This window comes from Camelus bactrianus, chromosome 13 (assembly GCF_048773025.1).
Source record: "Camelus bactrianus isolate YW-2024 breed Bactrian camel chromosome 13, ASM4877302v1, whole genome shotgun sequence".
Classification (NCBI taxonomy): Eukaryota; Metazoa; Chordata; class Mammalia; order Artiodactyla; family Camelidae; genus Camelus; species Camelus bactrianus.
The window spans coordinates 71,795,664-71,819,805 of NC_133551.1; the positions used below are offsets into that span (position 1 = coordinate 71,795,664).

General features: G+C 56.1%; 1 protein-coding gene across 1 annotated transcript in view; it reads right to left on the reverse strand.

Moving 5' to 3' along the window:
* Window positions 1-7,787: 7,787 nt before the first annotated feature.
* Window positions 7,788-24,142, reverse strand: part of DISP3 (dispatched RND transporter family member 3) — a 48,695-nt gene continuing 32,340 nt past the window's right edge. The window contains exons 8-21 of the mRNA XM_074377432.1: window positions 23,261-23,409; window positions 22,861-23,022; window positions 21,732-21,893; window positions 19,667-19,780; window positions 18,707-18,843; window positions 17,359-17,543; window positions 15,336-15,466; window positions 15,086-15,258; window positions 13,976-14,102; window positions 13,311-13,456; window positions 11,150-11,309; window positions 10,468-10,581; window positions 9,865-10,031; window positions 7,788-9,000 (exon numbers count right to left, since the gene is read on the reverse strand). Of these exons, the coding sequence (XP_074233533.1) occupies window positions 8,638-9,000; window positions 9,865-10,031; window positions 10,468-10,581; window positions 11,150-11,309; window positions 13,311-13,456; window positions 13,976-14,102; window positions 15,086-15,258; window positions 15,336-15,466; window positions 17,359-17,543; window positions 18,707-18,843; window positions 19,667-19,780; window positions 21,732-21,893; window positions 22,861-23,022; window positions 23,261-23,409 (2,290 nt within the window). The 3' untranslated portion in view covers window positions 7,788-8,637. The remainder of the gene's footprint in view (window positions 9,001-9,864; window positions 10,032-10,467; window positions 10,582-11,149; window positions 11,310-13,310; window positions 13,457-13,975; window positions 14,103-15,085; window positions 15,259-15,335; window positions 15,467-17,358; window positions 17,544-18,706; window positions 18,844-19,666; window positions 19,781-21,731; window positions 21,894-22,860; window positions 23,023-23,260; window positions 23,410-24,142) is intronic.

Genomic DNA, 24,142 nt, shown 5'->3' on the forward strand with positions numbered 1-24,142 from the left:
ATTGATCCTCTGACAATTGGTGCCCTTCAGCTCGAGTCCCTTGGGGAAGAGGCAGGGGAGGAGGCCGAAGGCAAGGAAGGGATGCAAGTTTCTGGAGAGTAAAAGAAACCTGCTAATTCCTCCCTGTGCAGTGAAGCAAGGCAAAGTCTTCACTCTGCCCCAGTTCTGATGAAACCATTCCCAATTTACAGGCAGGCAAATCGAGGCTCGAAGGAGTAGGAAATTCATTCAATCAATTAACATTGACAATGAACATACATGCCAGGAACTGGGGATACTCAGGCTTTGCCTTCATGGACGTGCCGTGGTGGGGAGAGAGACAAGCAGGAGGCCATTAAAAATACATGGCACAGGAAGTTCAGAGGGCTGTGAGGTTACATCTCAGGATAACTGACCCAGACTTGAGGCACCTGTCAAGGCTTCCTAGAGAATGCTGAGGCCAGAAGGATTAGGAGGAGCTACGAAGGTGCAGTAGGGAGAGGAGGAGAGTCCAGGACAGGAGAACAGCCTGTGCAAAGGCCAGGAGGTGAGGCACAGCGCTGCACTATCAGGAACTGAAGGAAGTTTGGTTTGGCTGAGGCCCCAAGGGCAAAGTGAAGGCAGTGGCTTGAGATAAAACAGGAAAACGGTCAGTGAGATCCTAAAGGACTTTAAAGGCTGTATGAAGAATCTTCAGCTTTGTTTTGGAAGTAATGAACAATGCTTCTCCATCAGCTATTGCTGCAATAAAGCTGCATAACGAATCTCCCCAAATTCAGCGGCTTAAAACAATCATCATTAATTGGTGTCCGCTGAGAGTCAGGTGAAGTACGTTAGAACCATCTGGGCTTGGTTCCAGGCTACAGTCTGGGTCAAGTCTGCTCCGTGTGTCTCTCAACCTCCTGGAACTGGTGGGCTCCCTGGGGCGTGCTCTTCCCATAGCGAGGCAGAAGCTCAGAGGGCAAGTCCCTTTGGACAGGTGTATTTCAAGCCTTTGCTTGCTTCACTCTTGCTGACATCCCAGTGGACAATGCAAGTCACGTGGCCAGACCCAACAGCAGTGGGACAAGAAAATATTCCACCCTTAGCCAGAGAGAAACTAGCTGGAGAGGGAAAAGTTCCTAGTTATTGAGGTGCTTTGCTACTCCAGGAATATAAATACTGTCCTGAGTTGGAAGAACTCCATTTTAATAACAGTGATGGTGGAAGTGATGATGGTTTAGCAGGTCTCCCTATGGCCAAGCCCTTGGCACATATTATCTAATTTAAAACACAACAACCATGTACAAATAGTATTATTCTATTTAATGGGTGAGCAAAAAGGTCAAGATAGAGCAAATAGCTTGCCCAAATTCACACAGTTAATGGAGGCAGAATGAGGATGCAAACCTTGATTTCTAGAACTCCACACCAGGACAGCCACAGAGCCCAACTCTAGCCTCTTTCTATGACCCTGGGCTACCCCCTTCCAAGCGTTCCCTCCGCTTGCTCATGTTCAAGGGGGCAGGTGAGCGGTGTCTGGCAATGCTGCACCCCTGACCACTCCAAGGGCTTTGCTTGGTATTCTTTGAATCCAGAGCCAGCAAGGGTCCAAGCCTCTGCTCAGAGAAGGTGGCAGGAAGGCTGCTGCTGGCCCACCAGACCCTGGCAGCGCCAAGATTCAGAGCACTTCCACTGATCTTTGCTGATGCCTGACCTGGTGGAGGCGGGACACCCCTTCCCTCCTTCCTCACTGCTCTCCCTGCCTCCCTGCACCCTCCTCAGTCCACCCTCTGCCCCACAGCCAGAGTTAGCTTTCCAAACAGCAAATGAAAACTCTCTCTCCTCTGCTTGAAAAAAAAAAATCCAGATAATACATTTCTATAGTCAAAAAAATCCAAAAAAAGTGTGAAAAGATTTGTAATAAAAGTCTTCGTCTTGGGACTGTCTGCCCTCTGCCTAGTACCCAGCTTCTGCACAGGTGACCGCTGTCTTAGTTTTTCTTGTGTTTCCTTCAGTCTCTTTATGCATACACAAGCAAGATGAATATATAGTCTCTCTCTCACCCATTTTCCAACATATTTTACACACATTTTCACTACTTGCCCCTCATTTAAGGTAGTTTGGTGTTTTTTCACATACCGGCACTCGGAAAGCTTCCTCATTCTTTCTTTACAGCCGCAGGGTATCCTATTGTCTGAAAGGACTGACTGTAACTTATTTCACTGTGGTCCCTATGCTGATGGGCATCTAGGAACTCCCAGTCCTTCACCACACCAGACAAGGCTTCAGTGAATAACTCCTCTGCTCAGCCAGGGTAAGTTTATCTGCAGGATAAATTTGCAAAAGTGGGGTTGCTGAATCGTAAAGTTCGTGCAATTGTGATTTTGATAGTTACTGATAGTTACGATGGTGGAATCAGTTTACACTCCCACCAGCAATGCACAAGACAGCCTCTTTCTCCAGAGCCTTGTCAACAGTGTGTTATCACACGTTTAGATTTTTACCTATTGGACTGGCATGGAATTGTCTCTTGCTTTAAAAATCCCTTCATTGTATCCCCATCCCCCTTGCATAGAGTCCAGCTTCCTTGGGAAGCCATGGGGGCGAGTGGGCACAGCCCTGTCCTTTCCCGAGGGCTCTGTGTCAGCCAAGGAGGTGGATGCGGACAAGTTCACCATAGAACAGGACTCGGTGTTCCAGCAAAGAGCCATGAGAGGGAAGAGGGAGCCTTCGTGGAAGAGGTGGCATCTGAGCTGAGCCTACAGGGACAGGTCAGAGTTTGACAGGTGTTAATGAGGGAAAAGAGAAGGGGGTGTATGGGTATAGACCAGAAGGAAGATGGGGAACTTCTGGGGAAGGTGAAGAGCCCGGGATGGCTGGAGGACCTAGAAGGAGACGAGCCAAGAGAGGGCTGGGGCCAGGCCACAATGGACCCTGAAAGTCATGTGAGAATTGGGATTTAACCTGTAAGTGAGGAGCACAGTGAAGCCTTTTGAGAGAGTGTGTTAAGTGGGTGGGTGGAGGGACTATTAGGACTTTTGATTAAGAGTGAAAGACCATCTTACTCAAAGCGGCATCAGGAAAAGGGGAATTTATTGGCTTGTGTATGAAAAGAATCTAGTGGTATGTTAGATTCGGGCATGGCTGGATCCAGGGGCTTAAGTGATGTCATCAGAGATCTGTCTTTCATTCTTGGCTCTGTTTTCCTCCATGTTGCCTCATTCCCAGGCAGGCTCCAGTCTTTCCTCCCAAGGCCTAGAAATGCCCGTCAAAAGAGAATGCATCTTTCCCAATAATTCTGGCAAGTCCCCAAGAAGACACTCATTGGACTGATTTATGTCAGATGCTCATTCCTGAACCAACCACTATGGTTAGGAAGATGGAATGCACTGATTGGCCAGGCCTGGGTCACGTGCCTACTCACCTGAAGGAGGGGTGGAGGCGTAGGTGTAATGTAAGGGGAGTAATGGGGGGAGTGTGTATGGGGGAATGCGGCCTTAGTTTTACCTGCATCACAAGGTCTAGTTTGGGGAAAATCCTCAAAGAAAAATCAAGGTGCAGTGGCCACAAGAGGGAAGGGAATAATGGGCTTGTAATGGAGATGATTAAAGGTGGGAAAACCATAGAGGAGGCTGTAAAGTTCAGGAAAAAGATGAGGGAATCAGAAAAGGCTCCCTTTGAGCTCCTCCCCTGAAGATGTGGGGGGACCTAAGTGCCTCCTTGTGGCCAGGAGGTGCACCCCACCTGCTGCAGCATTCTGGTCGCACCAGGAAGACTGCAGACCTAGTCTCAGGTAAATCCAGGTAGCCTCGGAGAGCAGGGCTGGGCAAAGACATCAGGCCCTATGCCAGCCTGAGACCTCCAGGCACGGGGGGTTGTGGACCCACAGCCTCCGCCTGCTGGGCTCATATTTTAAGTTCGTTTGGAGAGGCCAGCATTTTACAGGACTCCACTGAGCCTTGAATGCCAAAGGCAATGGTATTTCGCCTGCTGGAGCGGGCATGAATGCCACTCTGAACTCCTCTGGAGGCCCCAGGAGGAAAGGGAGAGTCGGCTCTTCTGGGCATCTTTTTCTGTGGTGACCAAGGCTTGTCTGAGAGCCTTGTGCAGACCACGTCGCGCTCGGCTCACGTGGTGGGGTGTCTGTCTATGACTCTGGGCTCCTCAAACAGTCAGATGTTCTCTCCTGGCCCAGTGTGTCACCGCTTTTCCTCTCTGCTGCCCCAAGCAGCTCCAGCCTTGTACCCACTAAGAGACAACAAACTCCTCCTTTGATGCCTTAGCATCAGCCTGCAGTAGGCTGTTCTGTGGCTTAAGAAAGCCTGTGTCTGGTGGAACCAACTCCCCAGAGGCAACGAAACTGGTCCTTATCCTTTAGATCTCAGTGCAGAAGCCACGGCCCCAGGGACCCCTCTGCCAGCCCTGACCCCTGGGCTTTGGCCTTTCCCCTCACTCTCCCACCTGCACCCCTCTGGTTTGTGGTAAGATATTTGAAGGGTTCTTTTATTCAAGTGATTTTCCCCACCTTGACTGTAAGGTCTATGAGGTCATGTCTGGGTCTGTTTTTGTGTTTCCTCGTATCACCGAAGCCTGGAACAGTGTCTGGCACATATTAGGTGTGCAGTAAATCATTGTTGAGCAGACAACAACTGCAGTGGGCATCCTCCTGCTTGTTGGGCGTGAACAATGATGAGAACAGGAGACTCACAGGAGAAGGATGGCCACGGATGGTGGTCACTGGGGCAGCTTGATTTAAGGAGACTCAGATCCTGGCAGCACAACCATAGAAGGAGATATAGCCCTGGACATTACGTTGTCCCGTGCCCCACTCTCCAGGGGATTAAATCAGTGTTCTGTGGTTTGCTCCATGTCACCCAGGCAGGGCTGGAGCCTGGACTCAGATGCTGGATTCTCGACTCCAGGCCTGGTGCTCCTTCCTCTCAGAGTAGCATGTAGGTGGGTGATTGAAAAAGAGGGGAGAACCCTGGCTGCCCAGCTGGCGTGGCACTGGCTGCATCTGTGAGTCAAACCCGGTTGCACATAAGAAGCTGTATCAGGGAGAGAGCATATACTCAGGAGCCATTGGCCCTGGTGGGAATTCCATCACTAACATTCACAAGCTGTGTGACCTCACGCCAGTTACTTCATGTCTCTGGGCTTCAATTTTCTTAGCAGTGAAATGGGACAAAAAGACTCCCTTCTGAGGAATGCTGTGAGAATTCCCGAGGATACATGGATGGAGTCTAGGATGCAGCAGGCATTTCAAAACAGCTGGCTCTCATTGATAATATCTCCTGGACTTCGAGGGAGGGAGAGAGACGCAGGGGCTCAGGGAACCTTTGTAGATGACAGGGGTCCTCTTCTCTGGGCTCCCTTTGTACCCTCTGCCCCTCCTTGGCCCGCCGAAGGCCTGTACATCCTTGCAGAGCTCAGGCTAACTGCTGTGCCCGAGCTAATGAAAGCATCTCATTAACGCTTGGCAAAAGCTCATTAAGACCACGAGCTGTGCATCAGCAGCAGAGGAAGGTCAAGGTTCTTATCATGGGAGTTAGTGCCTCTGGGACCCTGTGGCACCAATATTCACAAACAAGGTGAAGAGGGATTTCTTTGCCAGCAAGTAGGCAGCCAAGGGTGTGTCCAATGTTCCTGGGAGCTCCACATCATTTCCCCAGCCCTGGCCCAGCTCCTGCCCCTGGGAGGGAGAGCAGTGCTGGCCCGGAGCTAGACAGAGCAGTCACCACGCTGAGGGACCAGGACAGGTCAGTTTTGACGAGGAGATAAAGATCTGAAGTTGAGAATACCATCCACAGAGGTGAGTCCGGCAGGAAAGCGGAGAGGGGCAGGGACCGAGCCAGGAGAAGCAGCCCAGCCGTGTGCTGAGTTCTATTGCCTTCCCCTCTCTGGGCTCCGAGGGTTCACCTGTAAGATGGGAACCCAGCTCAAAGGAGAGCTATGAGGGTCACGAGAGAGTTGTACTGACATAGGGGAGCCCCGGTCACCAGGTGGGGGAGGTGACAGTGACACCGGGGTCTGGCCTCCTCCACCCTTGACCTGCCTGCCCACCAGCCCCACACTTTGAAAAGAGATAGGCCAATGGGAAGAGGAGTTGTTGCTTAAAAGCCAGGAAATGGGTGAAGAGAGGGTTTCTTCCCAAATGGGCATTATTTGGACTGCATGCAAATAATATGCAAATGATGCTGCCTCCATGTTAAAACTGGAAGGTCTCAGGACAAGGACCTGGAGATGACAGTCCTTCTTCTGAGCACCTACTGGGATGTCTTGTCAACTTGGCAGCTCCCTCCCCTATCCCACCCCCTCCCACCTGGCCTTCTGTAATCTTGCCCATTTCTCCCAAACTGGGGGAGGGAGGTGCATCCCTGGAAGAGGTGCAACCTTGCAGTCGTGGTCCCTCCCCACCTACAAGGGCTGCCAGAGCCTGGGTTGACCTGCCTGAATCCCTATCTGCCTTTCAGGGCTGTGTTGTCCAGAGCACGACACTGCCCCTGAGACACAGCGCCCTCTGCTGGGCCTCTGAGGGCTCAGACTTCATACAAGGCTGACAGGGAAACATTTAAGGGTGAAGCATTGAACAAATGCAAGGGTTTCCGTCCCAGTTTCTCTAAGATCAGGCTCTTGATTGAACATCCCTGTAACGTTATCAGTCTTTGTTACAATTCCCCGAGAGGCTGCTCACCCACGCGGGTGAGCACACACCCCAGGAAAGCCTGGCTGGGGTCGAACTGGCTCCACCACCACTGGCTGCGTGACCCAGGCAAGTCCATTTCTCGGAGCCTTGCGATCCCATGTGTAAAATGGGTCTGAGCACCCCCTCCCTAAGGTTAACAAATGAGCTGACGAGTGCTGAGCCCTGTTATGGGTTGAACCGTGTCCCTCAAAACATATGTTGAAGCTAACCTGGTACCTGTACATGGGAGCTTATCTGGAAATAGAGTCTTTGCAGGTGACCAAGTTAAGATGAGGTCATTAGGATCCAACATGAGACCCTCACAGAAAAGATGGGCACCTGAAGACAGAGGCAAAGACTGGGGTGATGCATCCACGAGCCAACAAACAGCAAGGATTGCCAGCAACCAGGAGAGCCAGGAGAGAGGCACGGGACAGATTCGCCCTGAGCATCTTCAGAAGGACCCACCCTGCCAACATCCTGCTGCGGACTTCTAGCCTCCAGCACTGCGACAGAATAAATTCCTGCTCTGATGAGCCACTCGGTTTGCAGCAATTTGCTAGGACAGCACAAGCAGACTAAGACAAACCCTCTTCTATGTGTCAACTCGTGCCATTAATTGCTTGATGTCTGTCTTCACCATAGACAGTGGGTCCAAAGATCTGATGTTCCCTCAGCAAATACTGAGCACCTGCTGGGTGCCAGGCATGCATGGGGCGGGGACACGTGTTGCTCGTCTGTCACGCATGCCCCACCCCCTAGTTTATGTTTACAGATGACCAGGTGAGCTGACCTGGAAACCACCCTTGAGGATGTCTTTCCTAGCCTATAAGGCTCAGTCTGTGTCCAGCTTCTTAAAGCCCAGGGGGCAATGTCTGTCCCAAGGAGGAAGGTCAGTGCCCAGCACAATACTAGGCACCCTGAAGGTGCTAATGAATGTCCTGGTGGGGAGCCTGGTGAGCCCCACTCCCAAAGTGTGCACACACTCTCACCCTGGACCCACAGAGCACTCTGTGACCCTGCTCCCCGGAAGGTCCGGTGCTTCCTGCCCCACCTCCATCCCCCTCCAGGGCCAGGATCCGGCCTGGGCAACACGCGCGAGCACTTAGTTATTTCAATTTTAAGAACACGATGGAGCCAGTGATGCTTAAAATGCTTGTGTTAATGGCGGCGGTCTGCAGTTTCATTTCACTTTAATAAGAACCATCTGCTGTGAGCAGGCGGCAGGCACAGCCAGCTCCCCATCCCAGGGGCTGTCACCCTCCCCCAGATTCCACGCCCAAAGTTGGGTGAAGGAGGTAAGGGCTCAGATCCGTGAGGAAGGCTGTGCTGGAGCCCCAGGGCCTCAGGAGAGGAGGAGCCCCTTGAGGCTGGGGCCGGGGGTAGGGCATGCAGAACCCCAGGCTGGTCCCTCCGTCCTTCCTGGCCAGGACCAAGAAGCCTGAGGAGGACCCCAGGACCACCCAGCACTGGCCGCTGTAAAGCTCATGGGGGTGGGAGGGGGCGGAGGTGCGAGGCCTGGTCCTCGAACCCACTGTGCTCTTCCTGCAAAGTCCCCAAGGGAGGCAGATCTGACTGTGCCACTGACACAGCTACACGTCAGTCACTTTGCCTCTTGCTGCCTCAGTTTTCACATCTTTAGAATGGGGGCCCCGTAACACCCACATCAGAGAGTTGCTGTGAGCCCTGAGGCAGCCTGGGGAGGAGGAACCCCTGCAAAAATCACCTGATGAGGCACAGGAGGAAGGCTGGTCTCTTTCACTGCCAGGGAGAGCCCAGGGCGGCTGCCAGCAGCCTGGCAGGGTGGGGTGGTGGCCAGCTTCACCACCCAGCTCTGGCTGCACTGTGACAAAGGCAGTGTGAATCACACAGCTGGGAACATAACTGGTTGTAGCTGAGTTGGGAACAAAGTGCCTCTGGGACCAGAGAATGAGCATCTCGTCCCCCACCCGCTGGACCAAAGGTGTGCCAGTCCGGACATAGTGCCAGGGCTATAGGGAGGTCCCACTGGGAAGGGGGATCTTATAGCCGCTCCGGAGAAGCAGGAGGCAGGCACCCAGCCCCAGGACCCCTGCCAGGAGCACAGCGCCCAGGGCTTTGAGGAAGGAAGTCCTGGTCCGGGTGAAGGAGCCGGGTGCCATGATGCCCAGCAGCGCCGTGCTGACCGTGAGCGTGTAGAGGATGGAGATGCCCGTGTTGAGTGCAACGATCTTGCCGAACTTGGCAAACGGGGCAATGATGCAGAAGAAGAGGGGCACCGTGGCGATGACCGTGGTGAGGGCGCTGGAGACGATGGCCACACCCACATGCCGCACGGCCTCCAGCGTCCGCCACTGGCGCTGCGAGTGGGCATCCTGGGTGTGGGTGAGACAGAGCTGCGGCCCCAAACGCCAGAGGGGATCCCACCCTGCCTGGGACTTGGGATGGGGGCTTGGACCCGGGTAAACACACACGCTGTGCAAGGCCAGCCTTGCCCCCGCAGGCCCGATTCCACCTCCGTGGGTGAGGATGACCGCACCTGCTCCATGAGGTTGGAGTGAAGACAAGACGGCTCCCCTGCAGCAGCGCCCAGTGCACAGCACGCAGTGGGCGAGCGTTCAGTGTTGTTATGACCAGAACACTGATGATCTGCATAGTAGGTCCTCAAAAATGGGAGCCCTGATTGGAGCTGACTTCCTTCTTTTGACCAAAAGCAGCTAAATGTATAATGAACTGAATTTACATATTTATGGATACTTCACGCCAATTCCAAACCAGGAAAAGAACAACGACTCTATGAGACCCAGAGCTGGGTTTGGCCCTGAGTACACAGGTAAGTCCTCACTAAGCCATGAGGGCCAGAGATGGGGCTGGTGACCTCACAGTCACAACCAGAAGGGCTCAGATCTGTCCCCCCGGCTAGAGAACGAGATGGACTCAGGGAACCTAGAAGCAGGCAGGGCCCTTGGATGTCGCCTGGTCCAACCCTTCATGCTGGCTTAGGGAGACAGGCTGGGGGGAGTGGACCTGCCCAAGGCCCACAGTGATGCTTGGTGGAGCTGCCTCCGAACTTGAGCTTGAGTCCCCTAGGCATGGAGAGGCCCTGGAAACAGGCTCCTAGAACACAGCCTGGTTGGGCATTGGGCTTGGGGGTGTGCGGCTACCCTTGAGGGTCCTCAGCAGCACTGGGGGGTGGGAGGAGGTTCGTTGGGGAGGGGAGGGGCAGGCAGGCTGCTCACCTCGGCCTGGTGTGGGGGCAGGTTCTCTCCAGCCAACAGATAGCCCTCGACCAGATGGACGCAGTAATCCACGGAGGAGCCGACGAGGATTGACAGGGAGATGGCTTCCACGGCGCCCATCTCCCAGCCGCTCCAGTACATGATGGTCACCACCAGGCAGACGATGCCTGCAGAGGGCAGTGGACGGCGGGGGGCAGCTTGGACCAGCCCCACCCATCCAGTCCTGGAGGGCTGGTGGGCGAGTTCAGAGGGCCCTTGGAGAATGCGCTGAATCTACAGTGGAGCACCCCCAGCTCTGGTGACCAGTGGGAAGAGGAGGGATAGGGCCAGAGAGAGCTGGGGGGGGGGGCCTGAGAGAGGGGTCAGGTGCTGCAGCACATTGCTGGGCCAAGAGCTACCACCTGGCGACATCTGGCTCCCCTTGGGGAGCACACAGTCTTATGAATGACTGTCACAGAGGCTCTTTTTGCCTGGGTTGGGAGTAGGGTGGGAGTGGGGTGTTCAGGAAGGCTGAAGAGATGGGACACTTAAGTGTGGAGAGAAACCGGCTGACCTGAGGCCATCAGGGAGACCCTGCCCACTCCTGGTTCCCGGCCCACATACCCAGGATGCTCAGGAGCACGGGCAGCAGGAGCAGCACGTGGGTGGTGAACACGGCCACCGCAGCCACACAGATGAGCAAGGAGAGGGCCAGACCGTACAGGGCGCTCTGCACCCCTGGAAGGTGACAGGAGAGGGCCCTCAGCTGGGCTGCACCACGGGGCACCCCTCACCCCCTCTTCCCCATGGCTCAAAGGTACTGGGGCTACACAGATGGGCGCTGTCACAGCTAGCTGTGTTACCCTGGGTAAGCCACTTGACCTCTCTGAACCCCCATTTCTTCATCTGTATAATGGGGGTAATAGCAGTACTTACTCCATAGCCTTGTCTGGAGTTTAAAGAGAGAACACAGGTCAGGCCTCAGCAAGCGCCTGGCCTCCAGAAGGGCTCCCAAGGACAAAGAGCTGTCATCATGGCCATTACCATGACTTTTTAGGTGGCGAAATTCAGGATCAGAGAAGGGGGCCTGATGACCCTGCGTAGGTGGGGCCCCCAACTCTGGCTTCTGATTGGTGCTCCCGGCCACTGTCATCCCAGTTTCTCCAGGGCTCTTGGCCAGACTTGAGAAGACAAGTATGGCTGAGACAGGCCAGGTCCTCGCTGCCCAGGTCACCTCCCCATGCCCCCTGCTGCCACTGCCCGCCCTGCCGAGACCCGGGGGTAGGGGCGCTGGGCTGCCGCTCGCCTATGATCTCCATGAAGATCTGCTTCCAATGCTCGCAGGTCTGGAAGCCGTGGCGCAGGGCCGAGCCCTCGGGAAACGTCTGCAGCTGCTGCGTCAGGAAGCTCTCCCAGCGCAGGTAGTCTGAGTAGGTCTGGAAGGAGGACTTGCCCTTGTACGTGGTCTGTGGGGACATGAGCCAGTGAGATGGGTGGACGGCTGGGGTAGGGGTGGGGCAAGGGGGGCCTATCACCCTACCCTGGTGACGGCTAGTCTGCTCTGTGACAGCAGCAGCCGGCCCTCCACCACCTGCAAATGGAGTGTGCTGTGTGGGTGGGGGTGGAGGGTGACCCCATCCAAGACCACCTCCACCAGCCTCTGGGTGCACGCGTGACTTTCACAGCGGCAGCAGATCCTGGTACAACCAAAGTCCCTGTCCCTTCCCAACAGAACCAGCTTCAGCTCCCAGAGCCCCCAGCTGCCCTCTGCCCATGCTGTTCCCTCTGCCTGCACTGCCGGCTCCTGCTCCTCCTTCAAGGCTCATTAGGGTTCCGTCTCCTCTAGGAAGCCGTCCTGGATGCCCCAAGACCGGAATCCTCTGGGCTCTGCGAGCCCTTGGTGCTTCCGCATCAGAGTTCTCATTGCTGCCTGGCAAACTGCCCATCTCCTGGGCTGGACTGCAAGTTTAGGAGGGCAGGTGGCCCGTCTGGTTCATGGAGCCCTGCTCTAAAACTGTCATAGATGTGACCTCATTGGTCCAATTCTGCTCTGCCTGAGCACAAGCTAATTTAGGGTAAGTCTGCGCACGTGTGGGTCTGCGTGTTGGTGGGGTCAGCTGGGAGGTGATGTTCTGTTGTGCGGAGGAGCCTGAGTGCGGGTTCTCTCCTCTCTCAAACTGCCTGCGGCTTCGGCCTTAAAAAGGAAGGAAATTTGGACACGGGCGCCAACATAGAAGAACCTGAAGGCCGTTATGCTAAGTGAAATGAACCAGTCACAAAAAGACCATGCTGTGTGTGAGGGACCGAGAACAGTCAAATCCATGTGGACAGAAAGGAGCGTGGTGGCCGGAGGAGGTGAACGGGGAGTCTGTTGAATGGGGACAGTGTCAGTTCTGCAAGATGAAAAGCTTTTGAGATGGGCGTTGGTGACAGCTGCACAGCAGTGTCAAGATGCTTAATGTTACTGAACTATGTGCTTAAAATGGTTAAGATTGTCAGTTTTTTAATGTGTATTTTAACACAATTTTTTAAAACTGCCTGGGCTTTGAACTGGTGTCTGCATTAGCCTGGGGCTCTCTGTGGGCTTCAGGGGGGTCTGGGTCCTCCCCGTGGTGGCTGGCGGTTTGGCTGCTCGGGCCTTGAGTGGCACAGGTGGCGGGAAGGAAAGCAGGGCAGGGACCAGAGAACAAGAATTGCCCACTTGCCACCTTATTCTTGTCCCTGAAGGCCTTCAGGGGAGCGATCTCACCACAGCTTCTTGATGACGGCCAGAGGGCACACAGGCACCTGTAACCCTATTCTTTAGAGGCGGAACTAGAGGTTGGAGGGGACGAGTGGCTTGCTCGAGGACACAGAGCACAGGGAGATCGGAGCACGGACTGGACCCCGGGGCTCAGCACAGAGGCAGCAGGGGCAGACTCAGCAGGCCTCACAGCGTGAAGCGCCAGGGCCGCGAGCCCGCGAGGCCCAGGTCGGGGATGCGGGTGTGCGCACACGTGTGTCTGCATGGGTGCCTCCTTGGGCAGAGCCCAGGGAGTGTCAGGGGTGAGAGAGGAGGCAGTGAGGTGTGGGATGGCCCGTCCCCTGGCTTCTAATCTGTCTTGGGGGGGCCCAGCACAGTGGGTTCTGTGGCCCAGAACCTGGCCCCTCACAGGGACAGAGGGGAGCATCCTGGACTGTCACCTGCCCCTGCAAAACCATATGGACCCTGGGCTGTTAGGGAGGGAGGGTGCTGGCAGCTGGCGGGCATCTTATGTGACAGAAAGGCCGAGCTCAGTGGTCAGCACTTGAAGCTGACGCTCATTAACCCTGTGACCTTGGGCAAACAATTTCACCCCTGTTGGCCTCAGTATCCCCTCAGAAGAGCAACCCTGCTGATCTGCTCTGGGTTGAGGGGACCGGTGGTGACAGCACACTCTGTGAGGTCAGCACACTGCCCTGCGCCTGGTGGCCCACCCGTGGCTCACCGACTCGAAGGCCATGGAGATCCACTGCACACGGCCGTCCTTGACACCCACAGCCCCGTGCGACAGCTGCCCTGGGAGCAGGTGGGGCTCGGGCAGCTCCTTGCACTCAGGGTGCAACATCTGCAGGAAGGAGGAGATGCTGTAGCCTGTGGGAGAAGGGCAAGAGGTGGTCGGGGTGGGGACCTGGGAAGGGAGCACCCCTTCCCCTCGATCCCACATGCACACGTGCACTCACCCATCTGGGTGTGAGTGTGCAAGGGGTACACGCCCCTCCCCCAACCTCCTAGTTTAAAAAGTGTCTAGAACCACTGGCAACGTCATTGAGAGACCTACATCACCATCTGCCACTGGGGTGGAAAATGACACCTTGTGCCCTCTCAGGAAGAGCCTGGAGTGACCCAGGTTATTGCTGGAGGAGCAGCCCCTCCTCACTCCCAATTTTGGGAAAGCTCCTCCTGCGGGTGCTCCCCTGAACACCGCACACCTCCCCATGCATGGGCGGCTCTGTGCCAGTTCACCTTCAGGCCCGAGTCTGTTCTCATCTGGAAGATTCGCACACCCCTCACCCCAGTGTGGACACGTTCAAGCAAAGACACGTGTCTGCAGACACCCCGACGCCTGGCACGTGTATCCTCAGGGCTGTCCAGCCTTGACTCGCCACTCACCTGAGGGCAGGCACTGCGCCCCGCCCGGCTTCACCAGCTCCGAGTTCCCTGCGATGGCTTTGCAGAGGCGACATAGGTGCCCGATTTCTTTGAAGAGGTCAAAGCTGCTGTCGTAGATGACGCTGCCCTTTCCCAAGGAGACACATGCCAGTGCAGCTGCTCAGTGAGTCAGGAACTCAGCTCCGGGTCCCACCCCTGGGGAGGAACCTCCCGCAGCTCCCACTGCCAGCCCTCGGAACCCTCTGCCTGGTCGCCCAGGGTCCTGCCCCCAGTAGCACCTCTGCTCTCTCACTGCCCCCCCGCGTGGGCCCCTCAGTCTCCCCTCCCCCCCCCCTTGCTTTTACTCACAACGCACTCACCTGGGCTGCTTGCTTTCCCCTCTCCTTCTGCACAGGCAAATCCTACCTGTCCTTGAGCATCTGTCTTCTCTTCCCGCCACCTCCCCAACCCTCCCCTGAACACCTGCAGACTCATGGTCAGGATTGAGCCGATATCCTCTGACTCCACCTGGCTCCTGAATTACTTTGTGTCTGAAACCCTGTATGCTCAGCTGGGCTGACTTCCCAAGGCAGGGGTTATGACCAACTGTACCTACGGCTGCGGTCTTTCCCCCACGTCTCAGTACCCATCACGTGCCAGGCAGAGACCCACTCACAGCTCCACCAGCTCCTCTCCCCTCCACTGCCCAAGGGCCCAGCACCGGACACAAACATGCACAAGGGGAGAGACCGAGCAGACGGCACCACGGCCGAGGCGTGCAGCAAGGGCCGTGGGCACAGGGAGGGCCTCCTGCAGGAGGAGGAGGAGGAGGAGGACGGAAAGGCTTTATGCACCTGTATTCTCACCTCCATTCCAGCCCTAATGATGCGGGGCTGATGGTCAGGCCCCACTGCCCCCAGATTCCTGGGTGATTTTAAGAGCTCAACCAGGCTTAGCCTTCAAGAGAAATGGTACCCCAGGGGCCCATGGGGGACCTGAATGGGCCAGGTGAGCAGTCAAGGAGCCAAGACGGAGTGTGGGGAGCTGGGGTGGTGGCCTCTGGGCTAGTACTTGTTTGCAAGCCTGGTGTGGTTGGGCCCTTTGGCACTTGCCCAATGTGGGCCCACGTACCGGGTCTCCGATGACATGGTTGTCCACCTGCCGCGTGCGGTTGATACCAAGAATGCCAAAGACCACGAAGACCATGGCCCCTGTATCCACCAGCGGCCGCACCGCCGGCTTCCCGCAGCCTGTGTTCACGCAGGGGTTGAAGCCGAAGGTGGCGGAGAGGCGGGCCTTGGGCACTGCAGAGGGAGTCACAGCTGTATGGGCAGGTGGGACCCAGCCTCCCAAGGCCCCACTGCAGCTTCCCCGCGGGTACCTTTCTCATTGGGCACGTAGAAGAAGCCTTTGGTCGGCCCATCGGGGCTGGAGCTGAGCAGGCAGCCGGGAGGTGCTGAGCACACGCGCCCGTGGAAAGGGGGCTTGTGGGACTGGGCAAAGTACAGTTTCCTGTGGAGGCAAAGGAGGCCGGGACTGAGGCCGGGAAGGCTGGGAGGAGTTGGGGAGGTGGGGCAAACGTGGCCGTGTGCAGGGGCCGGAAGAGAGCGGAGGGTGGACTTGGGCTCCCCCAGTGCAGGGATTTGGTTGTAGGTTCAGGGCTGGGGTTTGGACACCTGTTCTAATCTAGTCCCACCACATGGCTCTGCTTAACGCCCTCCCCTTTTCCCTCTCTGTTTGTCTCCTTGCCTGTGGCATGAAGGGTGGAGGAGACCAGCAGTTTCCAAACTGTCCTCCAGGGGGTGCAAGAGTTCAGAGGGGCCCCAGGGCCATCCTGGGTGGGGTGTGGGTCACTGCTCAGAAGCCCCCTGCCCTGCTGTAACCTGAACAGTCACAGAGCCTCAAGATTCTGTTTAAGGAAAGGATTTCACAGTCAGCTTATTCACCATGGGACTTGATGTATCTCAAGGTTCTTTCTAGAATTTTCTAAATTCACCCAGGCAGCCAGACCCCAGTGGCTATTGTGTATGTGCAGAGGGAGCCCAGCCCTGGAGGGCAGACAGAGGGACCCTCACTGCCGTGCCAAGGTGTGCCAGGCTGGAAGGGCCCAAGGAGCCCTCTTGGTCATCCCTGGACCTCCATACCACAGCCCCGTCCCAAGAGGAGTTCAGCCTGGTGTGGGTGCTCAATGCCCCGAGGCCAGGCCCTGTCAGAGACCACGTCCCTGTCCCCATTGCCGGCCCCGCACTGCCATTCTCTGGACTACGATAGTGAGCTGTTTCTTTCAGAGCACGTATTGTAGTTTGTAATGACGTTGTGCTTGACTTGTTAGCTGCTGTCTCCCACTGGTCAGCCCGAGGGCAGCAGCCACATCTGTCTTGTTTACCGTCCCCAGCACTAGCCCTGGGCCGGCTCACAGTCGTGCTGAAGGTTTGTTAAACGAACGAATGGAGGAAAGAGCAGATCTTCCGCTAACACAGCCTCAGCGGCCAGAACGTGGGGGAAGAAACCTGGGGAAGGATGCCCCCAGCTGGCTCGGAGACCCCTGAGGCACAGAATGCAGTCACTCGCGTTTTGGGGCACTGACTTCATGCCCGGTACTAGGCAGGGTGTGCGTATGCAGTAGGTAAATAGAACAGAGATGGTCTCTCTCCTGCCACCCCACAATCCGAGGGCGGGGGATCATTAAATACGTATCTTCCGAATTAATCATATAGATTGAGTGTGTGGCGAGCGCCTTGGAGAGGAATGCAGAGTGTACTCAGTCATTCATTCATTGATTCACTCATTCAGCAAGTGTTTACTGAGCACCCGCTCTGTGCCAGGCACTGGGCCGGGGGCTGGGGATACAGTAGGGGCCACAGTCGAGGTGACCGCTGCAGGATGCCTACGTGCTCCTGAGGACCAGTAGGTCAGTATGACTCCAGGTGGTGATGGGAGCTGGAAGGAGAGCAGAGGGGTGACACCCAGGGAGAGACCAGGCATGGCTATTTCAGACAGGGCGGGTGTTCTGGTCAGGGGCAGCCTCTCCCAGCAGGGTACCTCTGGGCAAGGACCTGAATCTTGAGAAGAAGTCAATCACATGAGGAGCTGGGGAAGAGCATTTTAGGCCAAGGGAACAGCAAATGCAGAAGTTCTGTGATGGGAACTGCTGGGTGTGCTGAAGGGCAGCCAGATGGCTGCCATGCATCCTGCGGGGCCACCCAGAGGGACAGTGGCAGATGGGAGCAGATCGTGGCCCTGTCATCTCAGTGTTCCCCACTCCCCAGTCCCAGGCAGGGAACTGTCTGAACAAACGCGTGGAAATGGACATGGGTTTCTTAAAGGTTCCTGCTGACATCTCTTACTGGGGGTGAGGTGGGGGGGGGGCGGGCTGGTAGAAACTGGCTTATCTGCAAGGTTACCGGGTGTGCTGCTGCTCCTTGGTGGCCACGTAGAAGCTGAAGTCAAACTTCCAGCCCCGCTTGGCGTCACAGGCCAAGGTCGTCACCATCCACTTGCGGGAGGGGCTCGCCGCCTGGAGCAGCCCTACTGTAGACATACAAGCGGTCAGCTTCTTGGTGAAGTTACCAAAAGGCGCTCTATACACCTAAGCAGTGGATTGACAGAGACAAGACAGGTGACTCCGGGAGGCTGCCTCAGCCTGGGCCCGGCCTCAGGCTCTGTCCCCTCCCTCCTCGGAGTGTTCCCCGCACCCTGCCCCCAATTCAGCCCCCAAAGTGGGGGACAGAGCACCGAGCAGAGACTCAGGAGGCCTGGGTTCGAGTTTAAAGATGGGGAAAATCCTTCTCTCTCTCTCTGAGCCTCAGTCCTTCCTTCACCTGAGGATCTACTTACTCCGGGCCAGGCCTGAGCTGTGCTCTGAGGATACAGCAGTGAGCAAGATGGGTTTGGTCCCTGCCCACTGTGAGCTGCCAACTATGATGGCTTCAGATTCTTGTAAGGGCTTTGAATTAAATATCAGGATAAGACACAGGATGAACAGGCAGCAGAAGAGGAGGGCAAGCTGAGAGGGATGGCCAGGACAGGGCTCTGGGAGGAGGTGACACTCATGCTGAGACCTGGCTGGGGCATCGGCCGTGCATTAAGAGGGAAGGAAAGCTTTCCGGGCAGTAGGACAGCAGTGCAAAGGTCAGGGTCAGAAAATGCCTCACACACCCCATCTCTGAGATGGAAATATAAACCCTGAACAAATAAGGGGACAGGCGCAATGGTCACCCAGGGGGTGTAACATGTTAAAGAAACACAAATGGTTCCTCAGAGGGAAAAGCCGGAGGCCTGGTCTGGCCCTCGGAGGCCCTTCTCTGAGGTGCGGGAACAGTTGTCAAGGTCAACAGCCTAACTGTGGCTCCCATTTATTGAGCATTTACTACACCCCAGATGTTACAAAACACACAAACCTTGCCTCATGTATCTCCAACAACCCTGGCTGGTACTTTTCATATCCCCATTTCACAGATGAGGAAACTGAGGCTCAGGGAGGTTAAGTCATCTTCCCAAAGACACACAGGTAATAAATGGCAGTGCCAGGACTTGAACCCAGGTCTGGATGCCTCAGAAGCCTGTGCTCTCACCACTCTGCGGGTCCCTGTCACTGACCTGGCTGACAGCGGGAGAGGGTCCTCATCTGCCTGTAGCAGCTACATCCTCACAGACCCTGTCCCCGCCCCTGACATGGTCAGTGCCCACCAGTGCAGCATTGAGGGGCCCCTCCCCAGTAGCGGTGACTAACTTCCCGACAGCCCCGCTCACCTGGAAGGAGGGCACCTCCCCGTCCCCAGGAGACACTATCTGCCAAGGGGCAGGTAGGCTGGCATTGAGGGAGAACCTGTAGACAGCCGGGTGGCCTTTGCTCTTCATCTTGGAGACATACACCATGCCTGGGGCGTCTAGGGACAAACGAGAGGTGAAGGAGGGATGACTATCACCTCAACTGGCTTCCCCTGATTCTGCAGCAGCCCACCCTCTGCTCTGCTGACCGAGGAGCTGAGCCCCAACCTTGGGCTCATCTCCAAATGCTGGCTTTGCCCCTCTCCTGGATCAAGCCCAGGGCAATGATGGGAGAAAGGTCGTTGGCAGTGGACATTGGGGTAGGGTGGTGGCATAGATGGAGGTGGAGGTGGAGGTGGCGGTGGTCCCTGCGATGGGGTGGCAGTGCAGGTGGAGGGAGTGATGAGGATGGCGAAGTCATGGTGAAGTTGAGCCAGTGTGGGGCTATGGTAGTGGCAGTGGTGTTAATGATGGGGAGCCCCGTGTGACTGGTGGGGCCATGCTGGTGATGACAATGGTGGGCACAGAAGGGGTGACAATGACCATGGGGCGACAAGGGTTAATTCCCACATATATCCCAGCGTCCCACCTCCAATGGTGAACTCAGAAGGGATAAGCGTTCAGGACGCCCCAGCCCTCCCCCCGATACTCAGGACGGATCTGGCACACAAGGCAGGTTTATGGGGCACCACAGTCCAGACTGGGGTAGTGGCAGGACGGGTTCCCATTGTTCTGGCCGAGAGCTGGTGGGACGACAGGCAAGGGCCTCCAGTTCAACCCCCCCACCCAACCCTTCCATAGTGACCCAAGAACACAGGATTTTGTTCTCTAATAAGAATCAAAGATTGGATTTAATCCTCTCTCCCCACAAGGTCCCTGCACCCTTGCACCAGGCAGGACCTCCCAATACCCCCACCCAGTCAGCGCATGCTCCCTACTGACCCTGCATGGTGGCCTCAGGCCGGCTGGCCCAGGATACCCCTGAGCCCCGCTTCTTCTTCTCCAGGGATGTCCGGATGTTGTTCTGCAGGCTGTGGGGCTTCTCCTGGAACAGACCTACCCCCACGCCATGTCAGGGACAGAAGGGCCTCCCTGGCAGGGCCCTGCAGAGGCTAGGACAGTGATGACCCCAGGGACACAGGACCCAGGGCCCCCAGCTTGAGAAAGGGTTGGTGTCAGGGGTCTGCATGAAACTAGATGGAACTGAAAAAACACCAAATGTTGAATTTACAAGACTCTTAAGGCAAAAGAAAGACACCTGCCAGCCCCACCCAGAGAAAGACGCTCTGAAGCTTTCCCTACGCAACCTCATCACGTCCCATCTCCCTCTTCTGTCAAAGGGGTGCCTCCAGAGGCGGGCCGAGGGCCCAAATGGGATACCACATCTCATGTGCTTAGCAACGTGTCTGGCTCACGAAAAATGTTCAATAAACAGGAAAAATTAGAAACGGCATGTTATCAACAAGCAGAGATGAGGGGAGACCTCCCGTTTTGCACCAAACGTGGTGGTTTTTTAGTTTGTTTTTGTTTTTTAATGAGAGGAATTTAACATCTTCAAAAATTTAATCCTCACAATAATCCTAAGAGGTCATTATTCTTAACCCCATTTGACAGAGAAGCAAGCAGACGTTCAGGGAGGGAACAGGACCTGCAGGGGAAGTGAGAGGCAGGGCCCCATCAGGATGGGTCTTGTCCACACCTAAGGCTGAAGCTCTTTTGGCTACAAAATGAAGGGGTCCCTTTAAGAGGCAGTTCAGAGGCTGAGATGCAAGGGGCTGGGGGCTGGACTCTGGCTGAGGTCTTGGCCCTTCTACAGATGTTTCCAGGAACTTCAGGATCATCCTGGGGTTTGTCTGTCTGTGTAGTGGGAGCAGACATGGCTTTTTCCTCCAAGCCCCGAGGGATGGCGGGAGGATTTGTAGCGGCAGCGAGAGTGGAGTGGGATTTGATGCCCAGGCATGCGGGAAAGGAGCAGGGGACGTGGCCAGGGCTGCCTCCAAATTAGGAGGGGCTCTTCGGGCACCTCTCTGAGCTGCAGTTGATTATCATGCATCTGGCTAATGCCATTACCGGGGGAAGGCCAGGTTAATCTGAACACCACCCTAATTAAATAAAGGCAGTTACAGCAGTCAGCGGGGCTTCCCCCAGGAGCTGGAAGCACTCGCCCAGGCGTCTTCTCATTTGGTTTCTAACCACCCGGCAAAGCCGCATGACCTTGGGTTGACTTCCCCCACCCCAGCCCTGACCTCAGGCTCCCCTCTGTAAGATGACGACCTGGATCAGACGAAGGCGAGGAGATGTCTTTATTTCACCTCCTTGTTCATCCTGCGCATGCACTCCGTCACTAAGTTCTACGGATTCTGTCTCCTAAAAACCTCCTGACTTCGCCGCCACCATCGGCCACGCTGGCCCCGGCCCCAGCCCCCGCCATCTCTCATCTAGGTGACTGTACCAGCCTCCTACCTGGTCTCCCAGCCAGGTTTCACGCTGGATCTCTAACCACACAGCACCTCTCTCGAAGCTGGTCCCGGTCTTTCCTACCTCCAGTGCTCCCCTCTGCCCAGACCTCTTTCCTCTTCTCCTCTCGCAGCTTGGAAAACTCCTTCCCTTTTACCCCTTCAGAGACTAAGTTCTTCCCATTTTTCAAGTTTTGGCTTAGACATTCCCTCCTCCAGGAAGACTTCCATGATGCTGAGCTCCCCAGGCACCCTGCTTTCCATCCACCACAGCTCAGATCTACTATTATATGGCCTGTCCCGGCAGTGGAACAAACTCCCTGAGCTCAGGAAGCCTGTACTGCCCAGTGGGGTCTCCCCAGCACCAGCACAGCTGGCACCCACGAAGTATTTGTTTAATGAAATGTGGGCACACTGAGGCTTAGAAGTGGAGTGATTTGCCTGAGGTTACGCAGTGATGGGGAGCCTAAATGTCCCATCTCTCGTCTTTGAGATCTGGATTACAAAGAAGGAAGGGTCCCGCAAGGGCCACCCTGGCTGGAAACCCTCACCTGAACAGGTGATGCAGGAGATGCCCTCAGCGCTCAGGTTGTACTTGAGGTCCAGCAGCACCTGGATGTTGGTGTCGGGCCGGAAGAGCAGTGGGGCCCGGCTGGCAGGGCGGAGCCGGCTGGCAAACACCAGGGACAGGATGAGGATGGAGACGAAGAGGCCTGCGAGGAAAGGATGCCATGCTAGGCAGGGCTGGGGCCCGGGAGGCACACTCACAGCTGGGGCCTCCAGAGCTCTGGGAAAGAGCTGCTCCCTTTATGGGGAGGGGCGAGGGGGGAGGAGAGGCTGTCCCAAGGGAGTGGGCAGAGGCCCAGCATGCCAGCCTCTGAGAGAGGCTGCTGGGGGTCAGTCCTCCGGGGAGAGGGGCTGGTTGTTATGTGCATCACTTGGGGGGTTAGACTATAAGCTACAAGCTTCCTTCTAGACAAGAATCAGCCACCACTCAGAGCCCTTACCAGTTTATAAAGAGCCAGCACATCCACCTGATCTGACACAGCCCTAAATACAGTCAGTGATAAAAATAATAATAATAATAATAATAATAATAATAATAATAATAATAATAATAATAACAACAACAACAACAACAACACTTAACTTTTATTGAGCACTTACTGCATGCTACGCACGGAGCTAAGTTCTTTACATGCCCGATAGCATTCCTCACAGCTGCCTTATTCGACGGACACTGTTCTTTTTTTTTTAATTCTTTTTTCTATGGACACTATTCTTATCCTCAGTTATACTATAAGAAACTAAGGCTCAGACCCAATGGCACAGTCAAGGTGACACTGCTTGTATGTGGCAGAATCAGGATTCCGACCCAGCCAAGCCGGTCTAACTCCAGAGCCCAAGCACTGAGCTCTGCTGCCCAGCATGGGGCTGGCACTTAGCGGGAGCTCAGCAAGCAACAGCTATTGCGGGACCAGCTTTGTTCTACTCAGGAAGGCGGTGAGGCTCAGAGAGAGTGAGGGCCACCAGCCCAGGTCTCTGACCTCTAGCTCACTAGCAGGACAGGGGTGGATTCCCAATGCCTGCCTGTTCTTTGGAGTGGGGGTCTGTCCCCATGCCTCAGGCACTGGGGAGAAGCTTCGAGAAGGGGGGAAGGAGAACGGAGAGCTCGCTTACCCATAATCACCCACCGGCTCTTGACAGCCGACCACAGGACCCAGTGGTGCAGCAGCTCCTGCAGCTGGGCAATGAGCTGGCCGCGGCTGCCCGTGTCGGGGGCTGGCTGCAGGCCTTCGGGGGGCACAGACACCAGGGACACGTCTCCCAGCTCCAGCGACACTGCCAGGGCAGAGCAGGGGCCCATCAGAGGCCTGGCCCAGACACGGGTCAAAGCCCACCCTGGTCTCGGTCCTCTCCAGGGAAGCTCAAATGCTTGATGGGGAGCCCCACGGCCCTCTCATCCAGCCCCCGCCTCTAGCCCAGCCTGTCCTCAAACCATCCTGACAAACCAACCTCCCCGTGAGGCAGGCCCTGGGTCTCGCCAGGCTCAGCGGGGCAGGCCGGCGCCAGCTCTCACCTGGCTCCTCCTCCACATTCAGCAAGGGGATGTCATCATCCAGGTAGGGCATGGGGCCCTGCGCGGAGCCGCCCCCGGCCCGCTCAGGAGCGGCAAACATGTCCCCGGGGAAGTGCAGGGAGCTCTTGCGGCCGCACTTCTGGTGGCAGCTGTGGAGTGAGTAGGGGAGAGGCGAGAGTCCTGGGTGTCCAGGGAGGGTGGGCAAGACCCCGGCTCCACGTGAGCCCAGGCACCCCGCCGCCGCTGACATCTCACACAGGACATGTAGCGCAGACTTCCTGCGCCCGATTCCTTTCCAGTGCCATCTCTCCAGGGCCCTCAGGTGCCACTCTTCCTCCGGGGAGACAAATGGTGACAGCAGCCGTTACCCAGGAAGAGGGGTGACAACACACAGCTGTCCACACATTGAGACCAAAGCAGGGGAATCACACCTCCGCTGTCGTGCGGCCCTGGGGCCCTAACCCTGGGAAACGGGGAGCGGGGCTGGGCTGAGGACACAGCTGAGGCCTCGGCTGGAGGGAATGTGGGGGAGACAGGGCTTGCCCTAGGGACTGGGAACAAGAATAACGCGCAAACTTAAGGAGTGCTGTGTCAGGCAGTGAGCTGGAGCCCCGTGCGGATGCTCTCGGTCCTTACAGGGACTATATGTACCCATTTTATAGAACAGGAAACTGAGATGCAGAGAGGTTAAGTAATAGGCCCAAGGTTCCACAGCTGCCAGGCAAAGAGGTTGAGGCCGGAGCCCAGAACTGGGACAACTGCTGTGTCTACTGCCCCAGACTCGGGGGCAGGGTGGGGTGGGCCTTGGTTGGTGTCTTCGTAGAGGTTAGGAAAAAAAGCCCTTTACCCAAGATACTTTGCTTCTGTGTCACAAAACAGTCA